General features: G+C 36.2%; 1 protein-coding gene across 4 annotated transcripts in view; it reads left to right on the top strand.

The window, feature by feature from the left end:
- Positions 1 to 23957, top strand: part of RAPH1 (Ras association (RalGDS/AF-6) and pleckstrin homology domains 1) — a 101805-nt gene that overhangs the window by 27008 nt on the left and 50840 nt on the right. For all 4 annotated transcript variants that reach the window (XM_038585437.1, XM_038585436.1, XM_038585438.1 and 1 more), the window contains exons 2-4: positions 7307 to 7426; positions 12671 to 12776; positions 13543 to 14048. In XM_038585437.1, coding sequence (XP_038441365.1) covers positions 7307 to 7426; positions 12671 to 12776; positions 13543 to 14048 — 732 coding nt within the window. The remainder of the gene's footprint in view (positions 1 to 7306; positions 7427 to 12670; positions 12777 to 13542; positions 14049 to 23957) is intronic.

Below are 23957 nucleotides of genomic sequence, written 5' to 3'. Positions count from 1 at the left end.
TTCTTGGTCCCCTTTCAACATTTCAGAAACCATAGCTTCCCTTAAATTTGCTTCATGCTCAGGCCTACAAAAGGAACTTTGTTCCTAGAGAATTTTTTTATCAAGGTGCTTCATTCAGTGTTAACCATGTCTCCCACAGTTAGGATTAATTGTCTTTGAAATCATAGAATGTATTTTTTGTGTTCTGCATAGTATTTGGCATAATGCAGTTTGTAGGCAAAGTATTGAAAGTGTTGGACCCTAAGTAAAACTTGGGCCATTTCTGTTGAGGGCCACTAACCTTAACAGAGAATACTTCAGTGATTGATTTACAAAAAGCAACTTTTGACTTTTTACATTTTTTTTTACTTATCTGCTCTATAAATTAATAAAATACAAAGTTACATTTATTTTAAGAATAGGTACACAATGGAAAGAACCTGGTGTATATAAAAAATACATATACATTTTAAGAAACTAAATTTTGGGAAAAATCAATTTAAGGTCTCTAATGCCAAACTCAGCTACCTATGTTAAATGTAATAACTACAGAAAAGAATGAATAATAAAATAAAAATTTACATAAACATTTATCTGATTTCTGGGTCAAGAAGAATTAACTCACCAAAACAGTGCAAGAATTCACCAGGAAAAGAATTTACATATTTGATAACTTAAAAATAAAACTTTTAGCAGTGTCTTCAAAAAAACCAAACACCAGCCAACAAAATTAAAAGATAAAACCTGAGGAAGATGTTGCTGTACATACAACACACTTTAATATCTTGATTCTGTGATGAACTCATGTAAATTCAATTGGTTCATTAAATTCCCAGTTTCCATTTGGGCAGTTTACAAATGATGCCATTTAGTTCCTGGCAGAACTGTATTCTTTGTTGAAAAGTTGTAGATCAAGAAAGAAATGAATCAAGAACACCTCTCTCTGGGTGCCCTAGTCAGATGAGTAGTTAATGGCCCTCCATCCCCCACAGTTCTCGCTGCATTTTACATTATGGTGTGTCCTATTTCTCCCCTTTTCCTTCACTGCTCTGACTTCCTCCCTCCTCCTTTTGATGAGTCTTCCTCTTTTTGTGCCTTACTAATTTTAACAGAGTTTTTTTCTTACTGTTTCTTTTGTCTGATTGAGGTTTCCTTCCTCCTTTATTTTGCAAGAGTTGTATTTTGCACAGTTAGGAGCACTCCTTGAACTGGGAAGTCTTTTTAGCCTCCCTTCTCCATTGCCTGTTTTTCTTGGAAATTATCAAGTAGAGCAGCATCGCAGGTTTTTCAAAAAATGGTTTTGTCAGAATTACTGAAACATAACTGGACATAAAGAACTAAAACTTCTATCTAAATGAATAACTTTCAGAAGAAGCATGGGACTGTGATAATGGAGGAGGAGTAATTGGGGTACGTTAATGAAGGGATCTTGTCAATGCCTAATTTCTTTATGGGCTTTGGAAGTCCATGTCGTACTTTGCCTTTAACCAAACTGTGGGAGTGTGAAACTGCATTACTTTTGTCTTGCAAGTCCTCCCAATGTTTGTAGCACAACACACTGCAGCAGTTGTCAGACTTCAGTGGTCATAAGGAATACCTGGGGTGACTTGTTAAAAATGTCCCAGAATCCTGGAAATTAGTATTTGATAGATCTTGGACAGGCCATTTTAAAACTGACTTTACAAGAAGCACTCCAGATAATTTTGATGTGGGTCATCAGCAGACCACAATTGGAAATAACATTGCTATACAGTACAGTGTCAAATTTAAACTCTTTGGTATGGCTTATAATTTTGCCCCTAAATCCTCTCCAGTCTCCTTTTCTATGGGTCTACACCATACATCTTATGCATTAGAAATGTTAAGTCACTTAGCGTTCTCAATATGTCTGTCTTTGTCACAGCTTTATACCCTTGAACTTACTGGTCCCTCCACCCAAAACACCCTTCTCCTTCTCTGCCTTGCATATTCATTCTTCAGGTCTGGACTGAAGCATCATCCCTTTCTTGTCTCCTCAAACTGAGCTAAACTACGGTCACATAACATACCTCTGTTATAGCACTTAAAACTGTTTTATTGTTGTTGGTTCCCTTGTCTGTCCCCTACTTGCTTGTGTATTCCTTAAAGACAGAGGCTATCATGTCCATCTCTATTCCCCCAGTGTCTGGCACTGCTGTAGATGAACAGCAAATATTAAATAAAATCAAAGTGTCTCTTGCCTCTTTGGAACATTGAACATGTTAGACCTAGTGAAATGCTGTAGTGAGAGCTTTGCACTCCTCCTGCCTTCTGAGAGATTTAATGTGGTTTTAAGGATACTTATTTTTACAAAACAATTATTTTTGAAGTGTTACAGGAACAAAAAGAGTTCAGTAATAAATAAGGCATCCTCATTCAGTACCGTGTATTTTTCTTAACACTCTTTAATATATGACTTGTGTAAGTTGTATCCTCTGAGGACTTTAATTTCCATTTCTATAGTTATCTCTACATAATGTTTACAGTAGCCTTCTGTTGGTCTTTCCCTTCTTTAATAACTCTTACACAAACATCATGTCCTCTGACTAAGATATGATTTCTCCCCCTGCCCCTTGGCTTCTTTGTTTAACAATATGGTTGCCTTTGGAGGTAAAGAATAGACTTGGCTTTCAAGGTCATATATATATGACCTTAGTTTTTGACTTTTAAATCTCACTTTTTCCTCTTGTTTTATTTGAGTCAATCTCATGACATTTTACAAACACAGACTTTCCCCTTTGCTCTTTCAGAATTTACCCTACCTGGAATATATGTATTCAAGTTCTTAAGCCCTACTCTAAGCCCAGCCTTCTTTTTTTTTTTTTTTTTTTTTTAAGTTTTATTTATTTATGATAGTCACAGAGAGAGAGAGAGAGGCAGAGACACAGGCAGAGGGAGAAGCAGGCTCCATGCACCGGGAGCCTGGACGTGGGATTTGATCCCGGGTCTCCAGGATCGCGCCCTGGGCCAAAGGCAGGCGCCAAACCGCTGCGCCACCCAGGGATCCCTAAGCCCAGCCTTCTTGATAAAGATCACTGTTCTGTCTCGCAGTGAAGAAATTGAATAGTAAATCAAAATATCTTCCAAGAGGAAGGCAAATAGGGAAAATATGCTTGAATAATTAACTTCATAAAAAATTTAGCGGAAATAATATAATTTCATACAAAGGCATACAAATTTTGTTATATGTAGTGAAGCTTGCTACATGTAAGTTTTAACCTGTGGTAACTGAAGCACAATTACTGACTGTTACGTGTGAAATGAAACCAACCAGCATATAAACAGTGGTGGATCATCCCACCATTATTTCTGTTTTTACTTCATGAAAAAAATAAATGTAATTAGTTTAAAATGAGTTCAATCATTATTACCTGCAATCTGTGACTATTCTGTAATAAACATGATTTTGAAATAATCAGGCTAACCAAACCTTCTCATTACTTGAGTCCTAGTAACCCTTCCTTGTTTTTTCCCATTTGAATATTTACTAGGCACCTTTCAATCTATCTTCAAAACAGAATCCATACCCTCCCCAACTCTAAACTGCTCCAGAGGACAGTGTGGCTGGAAGGGAGAGTGGGGAGAGAGATCAGAGAGGTCCATGAAGGCCAGGATCATCAAGGGCTCTCTTGATATGCCAGTGTCTTTGGATTTTATTCTGTATTCATTAAGTGTGCCCTTTGGGGAATAAACTTTTTCATTTGTGTTAGGGTACATTTATTCTTTCAGGACATAGCTTCCCTCAGATGTAATGGACCAGGGAATTAAAGTGGAACTTTAAAATATACCCCCCCCCCCAAAGTACCTAATCTAATAGTCATAGAATAATTTAATAATATTTGTTCTAGTATATATTATAGTTTCTTTGGGCCTGTTTCCACATCATTAAGGAAAAACATCACATCAGAAGCTATTCTTTTAAATCCAAATTATTTAAAAATAAGATTCATAAGTTCTATTTTCTTTTCCTTAATGTTTTTCCCCCTTTGCAGGGACAGTTGACTGTTATTTTTATTTTTATTTTATTTTTTTACAGTTTCTGCTGTCGTCATTTCCATTTGGGCCATTATGCTGGGAAGATTCAGATTTAAAATTGTGATCTAATTGGAGACAGACATCAATATATAATGGAGAATGAATTTCTGTACTAGATTTGCTGACTTTAACACTACAGAGCCTATAAGAAAATTTGGGGGATGCTCTCATTTGGTGTGTGTAGTAATCAGAAATGATGGCATTTCTGGGTGTAGGAGAATAAGGATCAACTAAAACTTCTAGAGAAGGGAAAATGCTATTTTAGGGTATAGATCTATTAAGAAATGTAGGACCTAAATTTTTACTGCAAAACTCTCTGAATAGGTGCTTAATTTTTATAAAATAACCCACATGGTGACAAACTCAAGAATGGAAAAAAAAATGGCAAAGGTTGCATAAATAATAAAAGTCAAATAGTTGCTTCAGAATTTCCATTTATTTTATGACTTTCTGTTATTAACAGCTCCCTAGCCATATTTCCCTCTACTTTAATCTGCAGTAGTCTAGATAAAACTGTTAATGAAAATATGTAGAGAGATATTTAAAAATCCAAATAATTATTGGGTTTGAATAATATGAAAAAAACTCAAAAAACCCACCAGTCTCTGATGTGGAGTCTATAATTCCATTTAGCTCCATAATAATATAAAATACTCTATTCAGGGTAGCCCCAGTGGCTCAGCGGTTTAGTGCCGCCTTCAGCCCAGGGTACAACCCTGGAGACCTGGGATCGAGTCCCGTTTCAGGCTCCCTGCATGGAGCCTGCTTCTCTCTCTCTGTGTGTCTCTCATGGATAAATAAATAAAATCATTAAAAATATATATTCATTTTGAACTATTTTGCATATGCTCTGCAAAACTATATGCAAAATTATATTCCTATTTTACTTTTACCAGTATAGCATCTTCTCTATGGGCAATTATGTGCTCAGAAGGGAAGTGCAGGCATAAGTATCATTATCTCAAAGCAGAATTCCTCCTAGAATATTTTAGCTTCTGAGTTATTCCAGTGTGTTTAGTTTTAAAGATTAGGGAGGAAGAGGAAGTTGACTTTTAAATTCTCAGTTCTGTTGCTTGTTGGCCTTCATTATGAAGGCGATATTCCTAATCCTAGATGTTCTCAAACTAGCAGTTATTTGAGTTATTAAGCTCCTGGTCAGAAGAGGTTTTTCTTCATACTAACATTTTATGTTTTCCTTGGTAGATAACTTAATGAAGTATGATACCAGGTTTCTATTGTAATAGATCTGTAAGTAGCTCATTAATGAATAAAAATCCTAGAACTAGTATTAACACAAGTGAATTATAAAAACCAAATCTCTTTAAGAGTCAAATGTATGATTTTGGGAATTAGTGGTAGTGGATATATTTTCCATTTGTTAAGAGAGAATTCCCTGTTTTATACATGCTTAGAGTAGTGAAATTAAGAAGTGAGAATGATCAGTTAATATTAGAGATACTGGTAAGTTCTGATCCTTTGTAGTATTAAGCTTATGAAAATTATCTCCCTTAAGTGATTAAATGGGATATGATCTAATTTTCCATATTGTTAGAACTAAGTTCAGTTTGATTTTTGTAACACTACTTGACCCTTTCTGCAAAATTTCATATAATAAGGGTTAACATTTAGCTTCATGACCTCTCATTAGATAATTAAGTTCCTCACATCTCATAACCACATTTTAAGGATCACAGTTACTTTTGTTGATTGTTGCTTTGGAGGTGTAATATGTGTTCAGATTCTTATTTGAGATTAAGGATATCTTTAACCTCTGAGGAATTGTTTAAACCAACAGGCAAGTGGTAGCCCAAATATTGCCTAGATCCACTGGAACAAAATTTGTGCTTCAGAAACATGAGTCAAGAATATGGAATGTAGAATGATGATACTTATTGTGTCCCTGGGAAGGTTAATAGGTATTACTCCAAATTGAAGGGAAAGGATTTGTAGTCAAATTAATTTGAAATATGTTGGTTTAAGCAAAAATAAGCTTTACTAAAGTTTTCTCAGAGAGAGACAAACCAAGAAACAGATTCTTAGCTATAGAGAACGAACTGATAGTTACCAGAGGGATGTAAGTGAGGGGATGGGTGAAATAGGTGTTGAGGATTAAGGAGTGCACTTGTGATGAGCCCTGGGTAGTGTATGGAATTGCTAAATCACTACATTGTATGTTAACTATACTGGGATTTTTTTTTTTTTAAAGATTCTCAGAGCCTTTAATATTGAAATATTTTACATTAATCAGATTAATCTTTAAGAATTTTAAGTCTCAGTCATTGATCTCACTTTGTTTTGTGTAATCTTTTCCTCTCTTCACAAAACAATATACAGGTTCCACGTCAGATACCCCATTACTGATGAGAAGAAATGAAATCTCTCTTCTTTCAAGGACTTATACTTGAAAAGTCACAACATATAGGAAATTTTGTATATAAATTTAAAGTTTTCAATTCCAGTTTTCTGTAGTTTTTTTGTTGTTGTTTTTGTTTTTAATTTCAGTAGTCTTACTAGCTCTAGTTCCTTGGATTTTGTCAGAACTGATGAGAAAGTAAGATAGAAAGAACACTGTAAGAGGAACAAATCCAACAGACTAAACTAAATTAAAAATTTTGTCTTTTTCTTAAGTGCTTTTTGGACTAAGGTTTTGCAAGATACATACTTACTTGTATCTAGGTTTTTACAGAATAAGTGAGATAATAACCTGCTGGATTGAAGTCTTCTGAAATTAGTTCTCTGGTGATTGGGGTGTTACAGGATCTGTTAGTGGAGAAAGCTATACTATAATATCCTCTGATTAATGGGTGGACTCTGCAGTTTTAAAATTCTTGTTACTTGTGATTCTGATAATAATCTGATACATTTTGTTCTTTTACAATTTCCTAAACATTTGAGACTTAATTGCTCATTCCTACTCACTTGTCAGCCCTGTCTCCATTAATGACTTCTAATTTCCTTGTATAATATAATCTTTAGTTTGGAAGGTTTGATTCTAGAAAGTTAACAGTATATATCAGAACATGTATGGCATGGCAGGTGGCCCCGGGTGGCTCAGTGGTTTAGCGCTGCCCTCAGCCCAGGGTGTGATCCTGGAGACCCGGGATCGAGTCCCACATCAGGCTCCCTGCACGGAGCCTGCTTCTCCCTCTGCCTGTGTCTCTGCCTCTCTCTCTCTCTCTCTCTCTCTTTCTTTGTCTCTAATAAATAAAATCTGAAAAAAAATGTATGGCATAATTTTTCAAGTTTAACCTGTTACACTCATTTTGTCTTTCAGATGGAGCAGTTATCAGATGAAGAAATTGACCATGGTGCTGAAGAAGACAGTGATAAGGAAGATCAGGACCTGGACAAAATGTTTGGAGCCTGGCTAGGGGAGCTAGACAAACTCACTCAGGTTAGAAATAGTGTTTGAAAAATTGTTTAAGGATTTTAAGTCATCACTGTGTGCTAAAAGTTTACTGTGTGGATATAGGTTCCATTTTTAAATGCTGCCATGAAGGGAAAATGTCCAAAACATTAACAGGTAAACGAATGGTAACTTTAGAACACAAAGTATTATCTTTTGTGGTTATTTTAAGGAGTCTAAAAGCAAAAAAGTACTTGTGACAGAGGTTCTGTTCATCTAAAGGGATTATTTAAAATCTGTTTTGTAAACTAAGATTGCTGGCTAAAAAGTTTTAAAACCTAAAATCTAAAAGTCTAAATTTTAGCAAAGTCTATTACGTAACTTAGTAAATATGGATATTTACGACACTTTACAACATAAGTAGTATCCTCACATGCAGGTATTTTCTATCACATAATTCTAGAATATTGACAAAATTTCATTCCTGGCTGTATTTCAAAACAACAGCAAAGCATTTTAATCTTGTTTTATTGTATCTTAAGTTTTAAAAAAGGTGGGTTAGTAACTATGCTACTTCATTGCAGATGGCTTTCTACTGGTTTGGTATTTGTATTCTTCCCAGTATTTTAAATTCCTTGCCATATAATGTTAAGAGCCACTCATCAAAAAAGTTGGCTTCTTTAAAAAAAAAAGAAAAAAAAGTTGGCTCCTAAACTAATGCTGTGACTGGGTTTTTTTAAATTGTATAAATCTGTCTTTAGAGACACAACAGATTAACCATTGCATAATGGTGACTCACTGCTATAAGTTGCTTTTTAACACTGCAGAAATTTTCAAAAAATATTTTATGTACTTTATTAGTGACTAAAACCTCAAGTTTTTTGTTTTATTATTTTAGTTTATTACAAAGTGTCATCTGTGCACACACTCCTATCACATGTGCCATATTAATGGGATTTTCAGCTTTATATTAAATTGAGTTTAAGTTTTAACTAGTTGGTGAATCTTCTAAAATTGTTTGTAAAATTTTTTGTGTGTTTACATTTTCATGGAAGAAAGTTAAGAGCTTTTACCAAATCCTTATGATGCTCCCTCCACACCTACCCTCCCAAAAGTTAAAAAAAACATCCTGTTAGGTTACCAATTTCTTGGTATCAAAGAGTATTTTTTTTTTTTTTTTTTTTTTACTATTTATTTTGTTCTCCCAGCACTGTGGGTACAGCAGATAATTATAACAAGTATCTGTTTATTTGAATTGGTAAACAGATTGACTCAATATATCCTCAATTATTTTCAAGTTATCTTACAGAATAACTGTAAAATACCTACTTATTACTATAATTTACCTACTTAATTTTTTATTTGCACTGAGAGAAGCATTAGGACTTAAATTGCAACAGAAGAAAAGAGTTTGCAAAGGTTGAAAAATATCCTATTTTGTGAAACTTTGAAATAAGTCAGTGAATGATTGTGGATCCCCTAGTTTAAAAACTGGTTGGACACTATCTGAATAGATTCCTTTTATCTTGAGACAAAAGAATAAAGAAGCACCATTCTAATCTAATTCTGTGATTTTACATACTGTCCAGTATTGTTTTTTATCTGAAACCTATTTGATAATTTAAATAGAAATTAAAGTTTTAAAAGGCTATTCTTAGTATTTGAAAATTTCTTTAAATAGACACTAAATAACTCCTGACATTTTCCCTGAACCTCTCCGTTATAAGCATCTTATATTCTTTATTGTAGAAAAGTTAAGAAAAGTGTCAATTTTAAATGTGGCTAGATAACCTACAAAACACTCTGTCCTGAAGTACAGTATAATTCTAGACTTAAAGGCAATATCATAGCTGGGTTAAAGTTCTTCCTCATCTTAATAGAGCTTGAGAAGAACAAGGATATTCCATCATTGTCTGAAGTTGTAGCCATTCACCAAGCCATTAAGATCTTGGGTCTTGGGACTTCCAGGGAAGATGTCAGAGTAAGAAGATCCTCAACTCACTATGTATCTCATGGATACAATTAGATAACCTCTACATCAGTGTAAATAACCCAGAACATGACCTAAAGACTAGAACAAACTTCCCACAGCTAATTGTAGGGAAGCCACATTCAAGAAAGAAGGAATGGCAAAGACATGAGGGAGGAGCATTCTGGGCACAGAGAAAGGAGAGAAACAGACTCAGACAAGGGAGCCTACATGGGGAAGATGTATCCCCATAACATTTGGCTTTGAAAACTAGCAGGGCCGAATTTCCCTTTGTTCTTACCGTCCATGGACAGTCCATGGAACTTAACACATAGAACTTTAAAAATCAGTGGAGTTGGCTCAGGCAGAGCCAGGACAGCTGGAGGAAATGGAGGCCCTGCCCTTAAAGAGGCCCCACTGAGATACAGCATAGAAGCAACAGTTTGAAAAACACCTGGGGTAAGGGAGAGGAGGATTTGTTTACTAATCTCAGAGCATGTGCTGGAGAGGCAGGGATCATTGAGGACTTCTCCAGGAACAAAGAAGCTGGCGGGAACCATTTCCCTCCCCAACTCCTGGCATAAAGCCACAGACAACTGCAGGAACCAGCCTGGAGCCAATACTACCTAACTTACTAACAGTGTGCCCTGCCCCCACGATCTATAGACATGCCCCCTCCAGCCATGCTTCAGCTCCAGGTCACCTCCCACAGTAGGCCATGCAGACCTTCCTACTTTGCTAACACCGTGCATCCTACCCTATGTATTTCTCTGGACCTGCCCTCCTCCAGCCTGGCCTGCCTCTTCCAGTGGCTGCAGGTCCTCTTCTACAGCAGACCAGAGCAGACTGTGCTAACATCACCCACCCTGCTCTGTGTTCTCTGCAGTCCTACCCCTTTCAGTATGCTCTTGGCTGGAACCCATTCAAAGTGGTACTACAAGGCTGGCAGGGTGAAAGCAACCCCAGCAGGGATGAGAACCACTCCAAAATGACTCCTGTCCTGGGACCAGAGGAAGATAATCGCATATATGAATACAACTGGGCCCAGCAGTGGTCTGGAGGTAGACATCTGGTCAGACTGCAGGCCCTGCCCACCAGTGAAAGCTTCTCAGGGAACAACACAGGGAGAAAGCCTTGCAGTTTGGTGTGACTGCAGCTCTGGCAAACACCTGGTCTGATTCAACTTAAGCCCAAGGTGGACCCAGACTGACTCACTAGCAATATAGGGACTAAACCCTGCCCACAACAGGCAAAGAGAACCATTGCACACCTAGACTGAAGGCAAAATTGAGTGAGCCACAACAGTGGGGCACATATAACCTACAAAGGAAACACCCCTGAAGCATCAGGTTCTGGTGAATAGAAACAACAGGAAACAACATTTTATTGTAGGGCACTACTTTCAAGAGCAGGAGACTTAACTAACTTTCCTAACACACTGAAACAGACAGAGACAAAATGAGGAGACAGGAATATGTTTCAAATGAAAGAACGGAACAGTCACAGCAAGGGAGCTAAACCAAATAGAGGTAAAATAATATGCCTGTTAGAGAATTTAAAGTAATGGTCATAGAAATATTCACTGGACTTGAGAAAAGAATGGAAGACCTCAGTAAAACCCTCAACAAAGAGATAGAAAAAAAATCAGAGGTAAGGAATCCAATAACTGAAAATTAAGATATACTAGATGGAATAAATAGTAGACTAGAACTATTGTAGAACAGATCAGTGACCTGCAGGACAGACTAGTGGAAATCAATCAAGCTGAATAGGAGAGAGAAAAATAATGATAATACAAAATGAAAATACACTTCGGGAATTCAGTGACACCATCAAGTGTAATATTTTTGCATTTTTAGGGATCCAGAAGAAGAGAGAAAAAAGGGGGACAGAAAACTTATTAGAAGAAAAAATAGCAGAAAACATCTCAAATCTGGGGAAAAAAACAAAAATCCAGATCCGGAGGCACAGAGATGCCCCAACAAAATCAGTCCAGGAAGGTCCACACCAAGATACATAGTAATTAAGATAGCAAAAAGTAATGATAGAAAAATTTAAAAGTAGCAAGAGAAAACAGATGCAAGCATGGCAAACCCCATAAGGCTATCAGCTGACGTTTCAGCGGAAACTTTGTGGGCCAGAAGAGAATGGCGTGGTATATTCAAAGTGCTGAAAGGAAAAAACCTGGAACCAAGAATACTCTGTCCAGCAGGGCTATCATTCAGAATAGGAGAGATAAAGAGTTGCCCAGACAAACAAAGGAATTTATGAACATTAAACAGCCCTATGAGAAATGTTAAAGGGTACTCTTTGAGTGGAAAGACTAAATAGCAGTAAGAAAAGTAGGAAACACAAAAGCAATAAAATAAGTATATTTCTAAAAATCAGTCAAGGAATTCACAAAATAAAAGGGTGTAGAGTATGACACCGTATACCTAAATTGTAAGAAGGAGAGGAATAAAGTATGGGTTCAAACTTAAGTGACCAACAACTTAATGTAGCCTGCTATATGCAGAAGATGTTATATACAAACCTAATAGACAAATCAAAAACCAGTAGTAGATAAGCAAAGAATAAAAAGAATCCAAGTATATCACTAAAGAAAGCCAAAGAATAAAAGAGACAAACCAAAACATAGACTCTAAACTATAGAAAACAAATTGATAGTTAACAGAGAGGTGGGGAAATGGTATAATGAGCACTGAGTAGTATATAAAATTGTGGAATCACTGTATTGTATACCTGAAACTAATAACAGCATATATGTTAACTACAGTTAAAATTTTAAAACAAAAACAAAAACAAAAAAAATTTAAAACAAATTTTAATGAAAATAAATACATAAATACAAAGAAAAAAATGAGCTTGGATCTCACTCATGTTGAGTCCAGAACTGTGTCTTATCTTCAGGGTACTTCATGCCAAGAATGAGACTCTGCTGGACCAAAAACAAATCCCTTTGAGGAAAGAGATAACAGAATTCTCTACATTGTTCCTTTCTATGTTGTATCTTACCATGCCCATATTCATACATTTAGCTTATAGTGAATTTATTATGTAAAATGAGCTCAGTCACTATATTTGATGTATTTGGAAAGATACTCACTTCAAACTAGGGTGATGTTAAATGCCTTAAGTAAGCATATATCTAAAAGTGAGAAAAATAACCAAAATGATATGAAAAACAATTATATTAGTCCTTAAAACTAGAAGGACTTTGGTTTTATTAACTATTACGTGACAGTTTAATCAAATAACAAGCTTTATGCATCTTTCTTATAATTGAAGCCTGAGAATAATACAACTTATTAAACTTTCTTTAGAGTTTGGATTCTGACAAGCCCACGGAACCGGTAAAAAGATCTCCTCTTCGTCAGGAAACAAATATGGCCAATTTTTCTTATCGCTTCTCCATATACAACTTGAATGGTAAGATGTAATTGGAAATAAAATGTAAAAGAGTGTACTAAATCATATAATGCAGAAGTAATGCAGCACCAGTTCCAAGTAGCTCAATACAAAAACTACATGCATAACTTGAGTTCTTATGTTTCTTGGTTTGTGCATTTTATTACTAATTCAGATAATCACAGAAAAAAATGAACTGGAACATAACAAAAATAGTTTTCTAGTTATTAACAAAGTACATACTCCGGTGGAACCCCATGATAAACTTACTTGCACTTGTTGTATTTTCATTGGAATAAAGTCCAGTGAAATTACATGTTTATAATTTTTAAATCAGCCCCTCTGGCTTTTATTTTTGTATTATGCCCAATCAACTTTGTGATATTTGGAATTGACATCACAATCTGTAATTTTTTTAGGCTTTACATTTTTCTCTCCATGCTCTACCAGGGCACTGATCATATTAACAACATAGAGTCTATGGTAGAAAGTTGCATGGGGGATATGGTTAAAACCATGGGACAATATATGGTTTTTGCACTTTTAATCTTTCAGTTCATAATTTTATTCTTCCCTGATTACTACAAATCTTAAAAGACGGACTATTTGCTTCTAAAATTTTCTCTGAATTTAAAACAAAAAACTCTTAGAAATTATTCAATAGGCCTTAGGCCCAGTAGGATAAATTTATTTGCTTCCCCTTCATCCTTTGACAGATTTATAATAGAATGTATAAATTCTGATTCAGTGTGTTCTGGAAACATCATGTATATATTGTTCATTGCAGAAGCTCTGAATCAGGGAGAAACTGTGGATCTGGATGCCCTGATGGCCGATCTTTGCTCGATAGAGCAGGAGCTCAGCAGTATTGGTGCAGGAAATAGTAAGCGTCAAATCACAGAAACAAAAGCCACTCAGAAATTACCTGCTAGCCGACATACATCAAAACATGGCACTTTGAAAGGATTGTCTTCTTCATCTAACAGGATAACTAAGCCATCACATGCCAACTACTCTCTGGATGACATCACTGCACAGTTAGAACAGGCTTCCTTGAGCATGGATGAGGCTGCTCAGCAATCTGTACTAGAAGATACTAAGCCCTTAGTAACTAATCAGCACAGAAGAACAGCATCAGCAGGCACAGTGAGCGATGCTGAAGTGCGCTCTATTAGTAACTCCTCTCGTTCTAGCATCACCTCCGCAACCTCCAGCATGGACTCTTTGGATATTGATAAAGTAACACGCCCTCAAGAACTGGATTTGACACATCAGGGGCAGCCAATTACTGAGGTAAGTACATGGAACTTTCCCTGCTATTTTAGTATTTTAAAAAGGAAGAAATGATACTTTTAAAATGTATAAATTAAATTTCTTATTTTTTCTACATGTAAAATTTGTCAGGATTTTTTTGAGCTAAGGTTTAAAATCACTACATAAGAATATATTACCAGAACAGCAATGTCAAAATGATTAAGAGAGTGTCTTCATTTTGTTCTTAGACTATATGAAGACCTTGAATTAATATCAGTTGTCTCACATGCTTAAAAAACTTGAAATGTGGTTTATACTTGGTGATACTTTACAAAATTATAATAATTGTTACGCTGATAGTAACTGCTGTTTAACGTATGTTTATTATGAAACAAATTAAGAAAAAGATACCTACCACCACTCTAGTCCTCCCAAGATTTTATTTTATTATCAAAGAGTCAGTGTACTATAGTGGAAAAAGCCACTGGGCTTGGAATAAGGAAGCTGGATTCCAAGTGTTCTCTTTGCCACTCACTATCCATAGGACCTTAAATGAGTTATTCAGCCTCTGTGACCATCAGTTTCTTTTAAGTAAAATGGAGCTAATAGTACATGGTCTGATCCTCATATGATAGTTCAGAGAATCCAAAGTGATAATATATGTGAATGGAATTTTAAAAGATAGAGTTCTGGATGTGATGGGGTGAGGGCAGGGAATGGTTTTGTGTTAAAATAAGTTTAGCAAAAGCTGATTTTGGTGTAGGTAAATTCTGTATTGAATATTTTTGTTAAGAAGAAGGCAATATTGTTACAGGGTGGCAGCAAGAAAGAAGATCAGTATGGGTAAAATAAAGCCAGCTTTCTCTTCAGTTTACGTTTACAGTCCTCTGTACCACAGAGTAAAATAGTCTATTTATGAATAATCAATACTAAGGTAAAATCTTATAAAACATGGTTTAAATAATTACAGAGAAATTTAAAATATATACCTATTACTCAACATTATTAGTTTCCCCCCAATTATTTAATTCATTAGGTTAATTTCCATCAGTCAGTAACTTTTTGTACCTATTAATATACTGAGTTTGGGCCCTGTGAAGCATAAAAGAAGCATGAATCATGATGGTTTGGAGATAAATTTTGAGTTTAATTGCTTATAAAGAAAAAGTATATTAATCTAAAAAAATAGACTTTCACTTACTTAAAATGAAGCTCATCTAAATGGTATACATTCTATAGAGAAAAATTTATTTCTGTTTTATGATACCTGGGGATTATATTTAGGACGAGCTATATAGTATGTATCATTTATATCTTTTAGATTTACCTGTTGGGATATGAGCAATATTTTATTAGGGATGTGCCTTCTTGGTTACTTTGTGTTTTGTATGTTGATATTCCTTCTTTCTAATCAGATTATTTTGAGTTGAGTCAAGATGCATGAGGTCAGGTTAAACTAATCATTAAGGATCTTTGTGTGTGTTTCATCTGTAAAAATATATACTCATTATATAAGTTCATATAATAAAAACAAAGTAAAAAGTGAAAAGTTCTCTCCCAGCAAACTCTTCAGTTATGACCTACTGGTATTCTTGGACAAAGATACCAGTGTTCAATAGTATAATATTTAGTGTAAGACTTCAATATATAAAGTTTGGTGAGTAAATCAGAAATAAAGCATCCTCTTCTTTTTGTCTTGCCTGGATGAGTAGACAAGTGGTTTAACAAACTTGGAACTTGCTTTACTGTACTTTTTAATGAATTTGGTCTGTTCTTCAAATCAAGAAAACCAATTGAGGCTTACTAGATCTCAAACCCATGTCTTAAATTGACCCCACACTTAAATACAGTCTCTAAAAAATATTTTAATTACTTTTGCAAGCATAGAGTTTAAAGAGTCAAATAGTTCTATGAGACTTGTAGAACACTTTGCCACACATGTGCACACACATGCCACATCCTCTCAGAGGTCAGAGCTTTAACTCTTTTAGCTGATTCTCAGGGTATTTACCTCTATGTCATTAAATCTGTATTGCTGTTTCTTGATATTTTTCAGTGGTATGTGTTATCTGCTGACTTCTCACTCTGGAAGATTAGGTTTAGATAAGTCTTCTCTCTTCTCCCCTCATTCTCCTCTATCCCAGTATATTTTGGTTGGTTTACTATTCAGTTTTTATATTATCATGACTATATACATGCAATTTGGTGCTAAACTGTATGCTTTTATTACATGGGACAACATTTTGCTTACCTGGAATTAATAATTGTCTTGAGATTTAAAAATATATAGTTTTTTTCTATGTTTATCATTGTTTCAACTCCAGACTTTCCCCTATTTTAAGTCTCTTAATTCAAACAAAATTAGTATTCTATTAATATCAACTTAAAATTCTTTGCTGTCTTTCCTAGTCTTTGCTCCAGCATCGTTCTTAGGTCTTTTCTCTCAGGTGTGTGAGCTTCTCCAGAGAAGATTCTTCCATTCTCCTGCATAGAGCATATATGCTGGCTGCCCGTGCTTTAGCAGCCCATTTGGGAAAGAAGGCTTACATTGTAAGGTAGTCCTCAATGTTCAATATGTGAACTTCAATTTAATCCTTTTAGGTCAGAATTTCTCAGCATTAACTAGTAACATTTTGGGCTAGATCATTCTTTGTTGTGGGAGCTCTCTTGTGTACTGTAGGAAATTCAGCAGCATCGCTGGCATCTATCCTATCCACTGTGTGCCAGTAGTATACACACCTCTTTCAGTTGTGACAACTGGAAATGTCTCTAGATATTGCTACATGTCCCCTGTAAGGCAAAAGTCCCCACTCTGAGGATCACTGCTTTAAGTAGAAAGGGTTATTGGCAAGTCTGCATCCTTTTTTTCCCCCAAGGGAAATGATCTTGGTGTTTTCCTTCTCCAGGCCTTTTTTTTTTTTCCCTAGAAACTTGACTAATAAATATAGAATGGTTCCAGGTAATACTGTTTATTATAAACTGACCTCTGATTAGTGAGTACATATGGAGCAGGAAGACTGTGAGTGAACTATAAAAGCCTATGAAGAGACACAGACCTTTGTTTCCTAGTGTGAAGTATATCAGTTTTGTAAGTGAACATAAATACATCTCTTGAGAAGTCCTGGAACCTACACGCTCATTGACTGTTAAAATGTATTGCTGGTTCCTTTTGAGTATGTAGTTTCCTTAAACCAGGGTTATTTCTGTACTTACCTACATGATTTCTGTCCCTTAGAATGGTGGGTCCAGAAATGGCTCTTAGTGACCTATAAGATCCTTTTTAAAGATAGCATGTCTCATGCTAGCATGCTTTGTCTTTCTGTAGAACTAAGTGAATTTGGTGCCAAGCCATGGTCTGTTAGGTCCTGAGGGACTGTCAGTCTGAACCTAAGACCACTGCGAGTAAGCGAGTAAAAGAAAGAATATGTGAATTAACTGCTTTCTTAAGTATGCTTTCAACTAATCCTCCTGTTTTGTTTTCTTTCTTTCTTTCTTTCTTTCTTTCTTTCTTTCTTTCTTTCTTTCTTTCTTTCTTTCTTTCTTTCTTTCTTTCTTTCAAGATTTTATTTATTTATTCATGAGAGACACAGAGAGAGAAAGAGAGAGGGGCAGAGAACACAGGCTGAGGGAGAAGCAGGCTCCATTCAGGGAGCCCAATGTGGGACTCGATCCCAGGACTCCAGGATCACGCCCTGGGCCGAAGGCAGGCGCTAAACCGTTAAGCCACCCGGGGATCCCCTGCTCCTGCTTTCTTTCCAACTATCACTTCTGTTGCTTCTGGAGGCATTTGAGGTTACATGATGTACATTGGGTACTCCTCTGCTTTTTCCAGTGCTGGCTTAACAATTCAGCTTTCCTTGGGCCTACTGAGCTGGTTACCTGACTTTAGCCATATCTAGCATAATCTCCTTTTTCTGCCTGCAGTCTCTTGACATTGGAGTGCCCCAAGGTACAGTCCTCAGACTACTTTTCTGGTCTATATCCACTCTTCTTGTGAGTATAAACAATGACAGTTCCCACATAACTCTATTTCATATATCAAAGACATACCTTTTCCCCACACTTTAATCCCTCTAAAACAATGGTTCTCAACTGGGAGCTATTTTGCTCCCCCAGGGGACATTCTGCAGTGTCTGGAGACTTTTTTTGTTTGTCACTGATAAAAGTGTGCTACTGACATCTAGTGGGTAGAGGCCGAGGGTGCTGCTAAAACCCTACAGTGCACAGGATGCCACAACAAAGAATTGTCTGACCCAAAGTTGTGCTGAAGTTGAAAGACGATGTTTTAGAAACAGGTGGCATCTGTCACTGTCAGGTGACAATTTTGGGTGAAGGTTTCTTTTGACAGTTCCTGATAATGTTCAAGAAAATACCAACGTGGGGATGCCTGGGTGGCTCAGTGGTTGAGTGTCTGCCTTCAGCTCTGGGGGTGATCCTGGAGTCTTGGGATCAAGTCCAGCATCGGGCTCCCCAAAGGGAGCCTGCTTCTCCCTCTGCCTTGTCTCTGCCCCTCTTTCTGTGTCTCTCATGAATAAAAAAAAAAAGAAAAAGAAAGAAAAGAACAGAACAGCATGAAGTCACCTTAGGTCGAAGAAATACAGGTATCTTTTAGCAGTGCCTCTCTCCTGAAATACAGGCTCGTACATCCTATCTCTAATCAGTATCTCTATTTGGATGTCTAATAGATAGCTCAAATTTAACTGGTCTAAAACTGAAGCCCAGGTCTTTTCTCCCAAACTAACTCCTCCAACAGTCTCCTCCATCTCAGGTAATGGCTCTTCCTTCCTTCCAGTGCATCAAACAAAATCCTTGGAGTCTTTGTCTACTTCTCTTTTTCTTTCCATTCCCATTCCAGTCTAGCAGCAAATTCTGTTGTCTTTACCTTCAGAATGTATCCAGAATTTGATTGTTTCTCACCACCCCCCCGCCACCAAGCTAACATCATCTTGATGTAAATTTTTGCAGCAGCCTCCTATCTGGTCTTCCTTTATTTACCTTCCCTTTAACAGTCTACCATCCATACTGAAGCCAGAGTGATCCTGTTAAAAGGTAAGTCAGAACTTGCCCCTTCTCTTTTCAAACCCATAGACTTTGTATCTTACTGTAAAACCAAAATCCATACAATCGTCTAGAGTCCTTACAGGATTTGCTTTTCCATTACCTCTGCCTCTGTTTTCCTTTCTTTCCTCCTTTCCAATCCATACTGCCTTCTGGTTCTTTGCCAGACATCTGAGCCCAGTTAGAAAAATCAATTTGAGATTGCTACTGTTCCATCTTAGGGACATGGATAGTCAAAATGTCCATCTAAAGATGAAACAACACTGTAGCTTATCTTTTTGCCTTGTTGCTCTCTGAAAGCCAACCAGGGTTAGGCACAGTACAGTTTCATATCATGAAAAGTAGGTCTTTTTCCCCCACCTTTATCTTTGCTGACTTTTGGTGAAATACTGTGCTTTCAGGCATTTTACATATATTGTGTCATTGAAGCGTCCTACGATCCCCTTGGTAGGGGCATATTCCAAAGAAGAAATTAAATAGGCCAAGTAACTGAGAAGTCTGTATTTGAATTATGAACCTACATTTGCCTCCCAGTTTTTATCAAAATCTTAAAAATAAAGTGAAGTTGATGGTTAAAAAATAATTATTTTTTTAAATTGTAAAGAATGTTTAAATATTTCCCATGGATAAGCATTAAAATGGATTATAGAATAATTTCAGTCAATACTCTTGAAATCCATTAGTAGTGCTCGTCTACAAAGTTTTTAAATTTTCAAAAAAAAAAGTTTTAAATTGGAATTCTGTGTGGTCAAAATAAATTCTAGTAAGATCTCTTTGTATGTTACCTAATGTGAGATAAATGTTGAGGCTGATTTCCTGGCATTGTTATGATACTTTTATTCATGTTAAATGATAAAACAGTAGTTTTCAGTTAGCAGTTTGGAAATATAAATGGTAATTGCATTTATAAATTTTATATACAGGGATCCCTGGGTGGCGCAGCGGTTTAGTGCCTGCCTTTGGCCTGGGGCGCGATCCTGGAGGCCCGGGATCGAATCCCACGTCAGGCTCCCGGTGCATGGAGCCTGCTTCTCCCTCGGCCTGTGTCTCTGCCTCTCTCTCTCTCTCTCTCACTGTGTGCCTATCATAAATAAATAAAAATTTAAAAAATAAAAAATAAAAAATATATATATAAATTTTATATACAATAGGATTCAATGATAAAAGGTTAATGCTAACACATTCCTTTATTTTCTTATGAGATTTAAACTTTAATGATTCCTCTGAATTTGGAATTTTATACGTGAAAATGTACTTTTAAAATGAAAATGCTTTTAAAAGCTATTATTGTAGTTTATGCCAGATTCAAAAGGTTTTGTTGAATCTTACTAATACTTGATGATTGTACTATAAATATTATGATTGGAAAAAATTGCTTAGTATCTGAGCTACTGAAACTTTTGAATGTTATGATTGTTTTCCTCATATTTATAGGTTTTTTTTTTCCCTAAATGAAATCTTTCATGGATATACCTTTTTTTTTTAATTTTTATTTATTTATGATAGTCACAGAGAGAGAGAGAGAGAGCGAGAGAGAGAGAGGCAGAGACATAGGCAGAGGGAGAAGCAGGCTCCATGCACCGGGAGCCCGACGTGGGATTCGATCCCGGGTCTCCAGGATCGCGCCCTGGGCCAAAGGCAGGCGCTAAACTGCTGTGCCACCCAGAGATCCTGATATACCATTTTAATTTATGATATGCCAACAGCATATCATAGGTTCAGTGTAATAAATTATTCCAGTTCCTTCATTTTTCAGGACTATTTCAAGAATTAATGTGTGCTGAAATTTTTAGATAGTGGAAAGAAAATAGCAATTGTGTTTATTGTAGCAATGGGGGTGAGGAAGCTCCACTGGCATTTATGTCCTAAATTATTCTTAGTAAACAGCCTTTTGGTCTGAAGTATTAACTCAATGGGAGCACAGGGCTTTCTCAACCTTAAGAGGCTTACATATCTAAAAAGATTAGGATTATTAATTGGCTTCTCAAATTATTGCAGCTACATTTTTCTTAAAATTCTAATGGCTCCGTTGCTACACTTTACTGAGATTTACTCACATGTACCCACTTGGTATATAATTCCAGATGTCCCCAGCGTGGTGAGGTTAATAAATAGCAGAAAGAACAGGTATCAGGTGAAAGAAGAGGTGAAGATTTGGTGAAAACCAGGGTGAAAGTCTAGTTCTTACTCATACTTTTCAAACATGCTACCCCAGTCAACATTGGCATATATGCTCTGATTCTTGTTTTGTGTATTACTTAGGAATCTATGTAATTTTTCATCTCTGAAGAAGTAAAAAAGCGTCTTTATTTGATTTTAGGTCTGTCTTGGATTTCTTTTTAATGTTGTGTTATGGAGGGCTGGTAGAGGACCTTTTTTGAATAAGAATAGAAATGTATTCATCTTTTAAATGAATAAGGACTATAAAATGTAGAAGAAATAATTTTAAAAGAATTCAGACATTTACTGGCTATATATAATGGCTAGTAAAAGGAGAGGAATAGAAGAGGGAGAAAAATAGAAAAATAATAGCCCCTACTCTATTGAGTACTTATTCTGTTGTTGGGCATTGTGCTTAACAACATACTGAATCTGCACAGTGCCTCATGGAATAGATATTATTACCTCCATTTTCACAATGGAAGAAACTGAAGCAAATTTAGTTCCCCAGGGATTTGAACCCAGATAGTCTGGTTGGTTGTAGAGTTCATACTGCAATACCATGCTGTTTCATCACAGCATTGAAAGAGAATCAGGACAAGGCTAGACTGGCCAGTGCTCTTAGATCCAGACCTAGAGACAGAACTGCAAGGGCAGAAAAAAAAGGGCAAAGAGATTTATCCAGTAACATCCCCATCTTGTGGTGTTTTAGTATATTCTGCATGTACTGTTTATATATATATATTAGATTTTATTTATTTATTCATGAGAGACACAGAGAGAGAGAGAGAGAGAGAGAGAGAGAGGGAGGCAGAGGGAGAAGCAGGCACCACACAAGGAGCCTGATGTGGGATTCGATCCTAGGTCTCCAGGATCAGGCCCTGGGCTGAAGGCAGCGCTAAACCATTGAGCCACCCGGCTGCCCGTATTGTTAAAATTTAACAACTCTAAACTGGTCCTAATTTAAATGAATTGAAGCTTAAATGAAATTCAGGTGAAGGTTGGTGGTTTCCCACTTTTGTAATAGTAATATTATTCACTTAATTCTTACGGCAACTTTTGGAGAAAATGCTGTTATCCCTCCATTTTACATGTGAGGGAAACGGGGTTAAATAGTAAGCCTAGAATCACATTGGCAGTAAATGGCTGAGCCTGAGGCTCAAACCCAATCACTCCAGCTCCAGGGTCCACATTTTATACCATCAGTGTTCATTTTTAATATTTATGAAAAAATGCAGACATGTCAGTAAAGGATGAATGTAAATCTGTTTTACTGAAACACTAATGTGTGTTCACAGACCTCCACGTCATTTTTCTAGTTGTAGTCTAAGGTATTAGTTATCAAAAGTTAAGTGTTTTATTTTGTTCTTTGGGATAAGGCCATTTCTTGATTATGGTTTGGCTTCTATGTGAGATCAGTGCTTTTCTATACACCTGCCATCCCCTGCCCCCTGCACCAGCACAAGATTCTGGCTTGTAAGTAGTACTCCATTCTAACATGGTACAGATTCAATTCAAGAAAATGATGATCCGTAACTAACTTTGTGGAGATTTTTGGAGTTTTTGAGGGATTGTTGGAGAATTTGATAGCTTGATAGCAAACAAAATTCTTTGGAACTGAACATGTTTAGAGCAAAATTGATGTACAGAATTGACCTCCAGATTCATTTTTGAGGTAAAAATTAGATTTGGTGAGCTTTTTATAGAAAAGTATGTAAATATTTTGTGGTAATGGAACCTAATAGTGAAAAATTGTTTAATGTTTAAGCATCTGTAATCCCTTTCTAACTTTAATAATGTAACAACATTTAATCTTTGCACATGTACTATTTCTACTGTTTTTGTCACTTTGCCTACATCTATTCATTTTTGGTGAGGATGTGTTGAATTTTAATAACTAATGTTCCATCATACTGTTTAATAACATGGTATATTGGCATCATCTTTTTTGAACACTTCAGATTTATATACTTAAAAAATTAACCAATAAGTATTTAGAAATATGGGAACTTGCATGAGACTGAATTTACAGAGAAGAGATTTTAAACTTTTTGTTTTGAAATAGTATGAAACTTTCAAAAACTGAAGAATAGTACAAAGAACTCATTACTCAGATTCACTAATTTTTAGCATTTTGCAACATTTGCTTTATTGTTCTTTATATATATGTGTGTGTGTATGTGTGTATTTTTTTTCCTGAACCATTTAGAGTTGGTTATATTTGTCATGCCCCTTTAGCCTTTAATACTTCAGTTTTTATTTCCCAAGAATGAGGATATTGACAATATAGATTTGATAGGCCTCCCATTGATATAGTGATTGACACAGTGCTATAGAATATATTTAAGAAGGTAATGTAGAGAAGGCAAAGCAAAATCAGTCTTGATCTGGGCAAGCTTATGGCTCTGGCATGAAGTCCAAGAAGAAAGTTATTCACGGGATGCCTGGGTGGCTCAGCGGTTGAGCATCTGCCTTGTGTTCAGGGCGTGATCGCAGGTCCTGGGATTGAGTCCCAGATCAGGCTCCCTGCGTTGGAGCCTGCTTCTCCCTCTGCCTGTGTCTGCCTCTCTCTCTGTGTGTCTCTCATGATTAAATAAGTAAAATCTTAAAAAGAAATAGGTATTCACACATGCCATAAATATTTGAGCGCCTAGGCATTGCACTGGGCTGTAAGGGATAAAACTATGAACATAATACACAATGTCCTTATGAGGTTATAATTTATAGTGT

Source organism: Canis lupus, chromosome 37 (assembly GCF_011100685.1).
Source record: "Canis lupus familiaris isolate Mischka breed German Shepherd chromosome 37, alternate assembly UU_Cfam_GSD_1.0, whole genome shotgun sequence".
Classification (NCBI taxonomy): Eukaryota; Metazoa; Chordata; class Mammalia; order Carnivora; family Canidae; genus Canis; species Canis lupus.
This window is presented reverse-complemented; position numbering and strand designations above follow the sequence as displayed.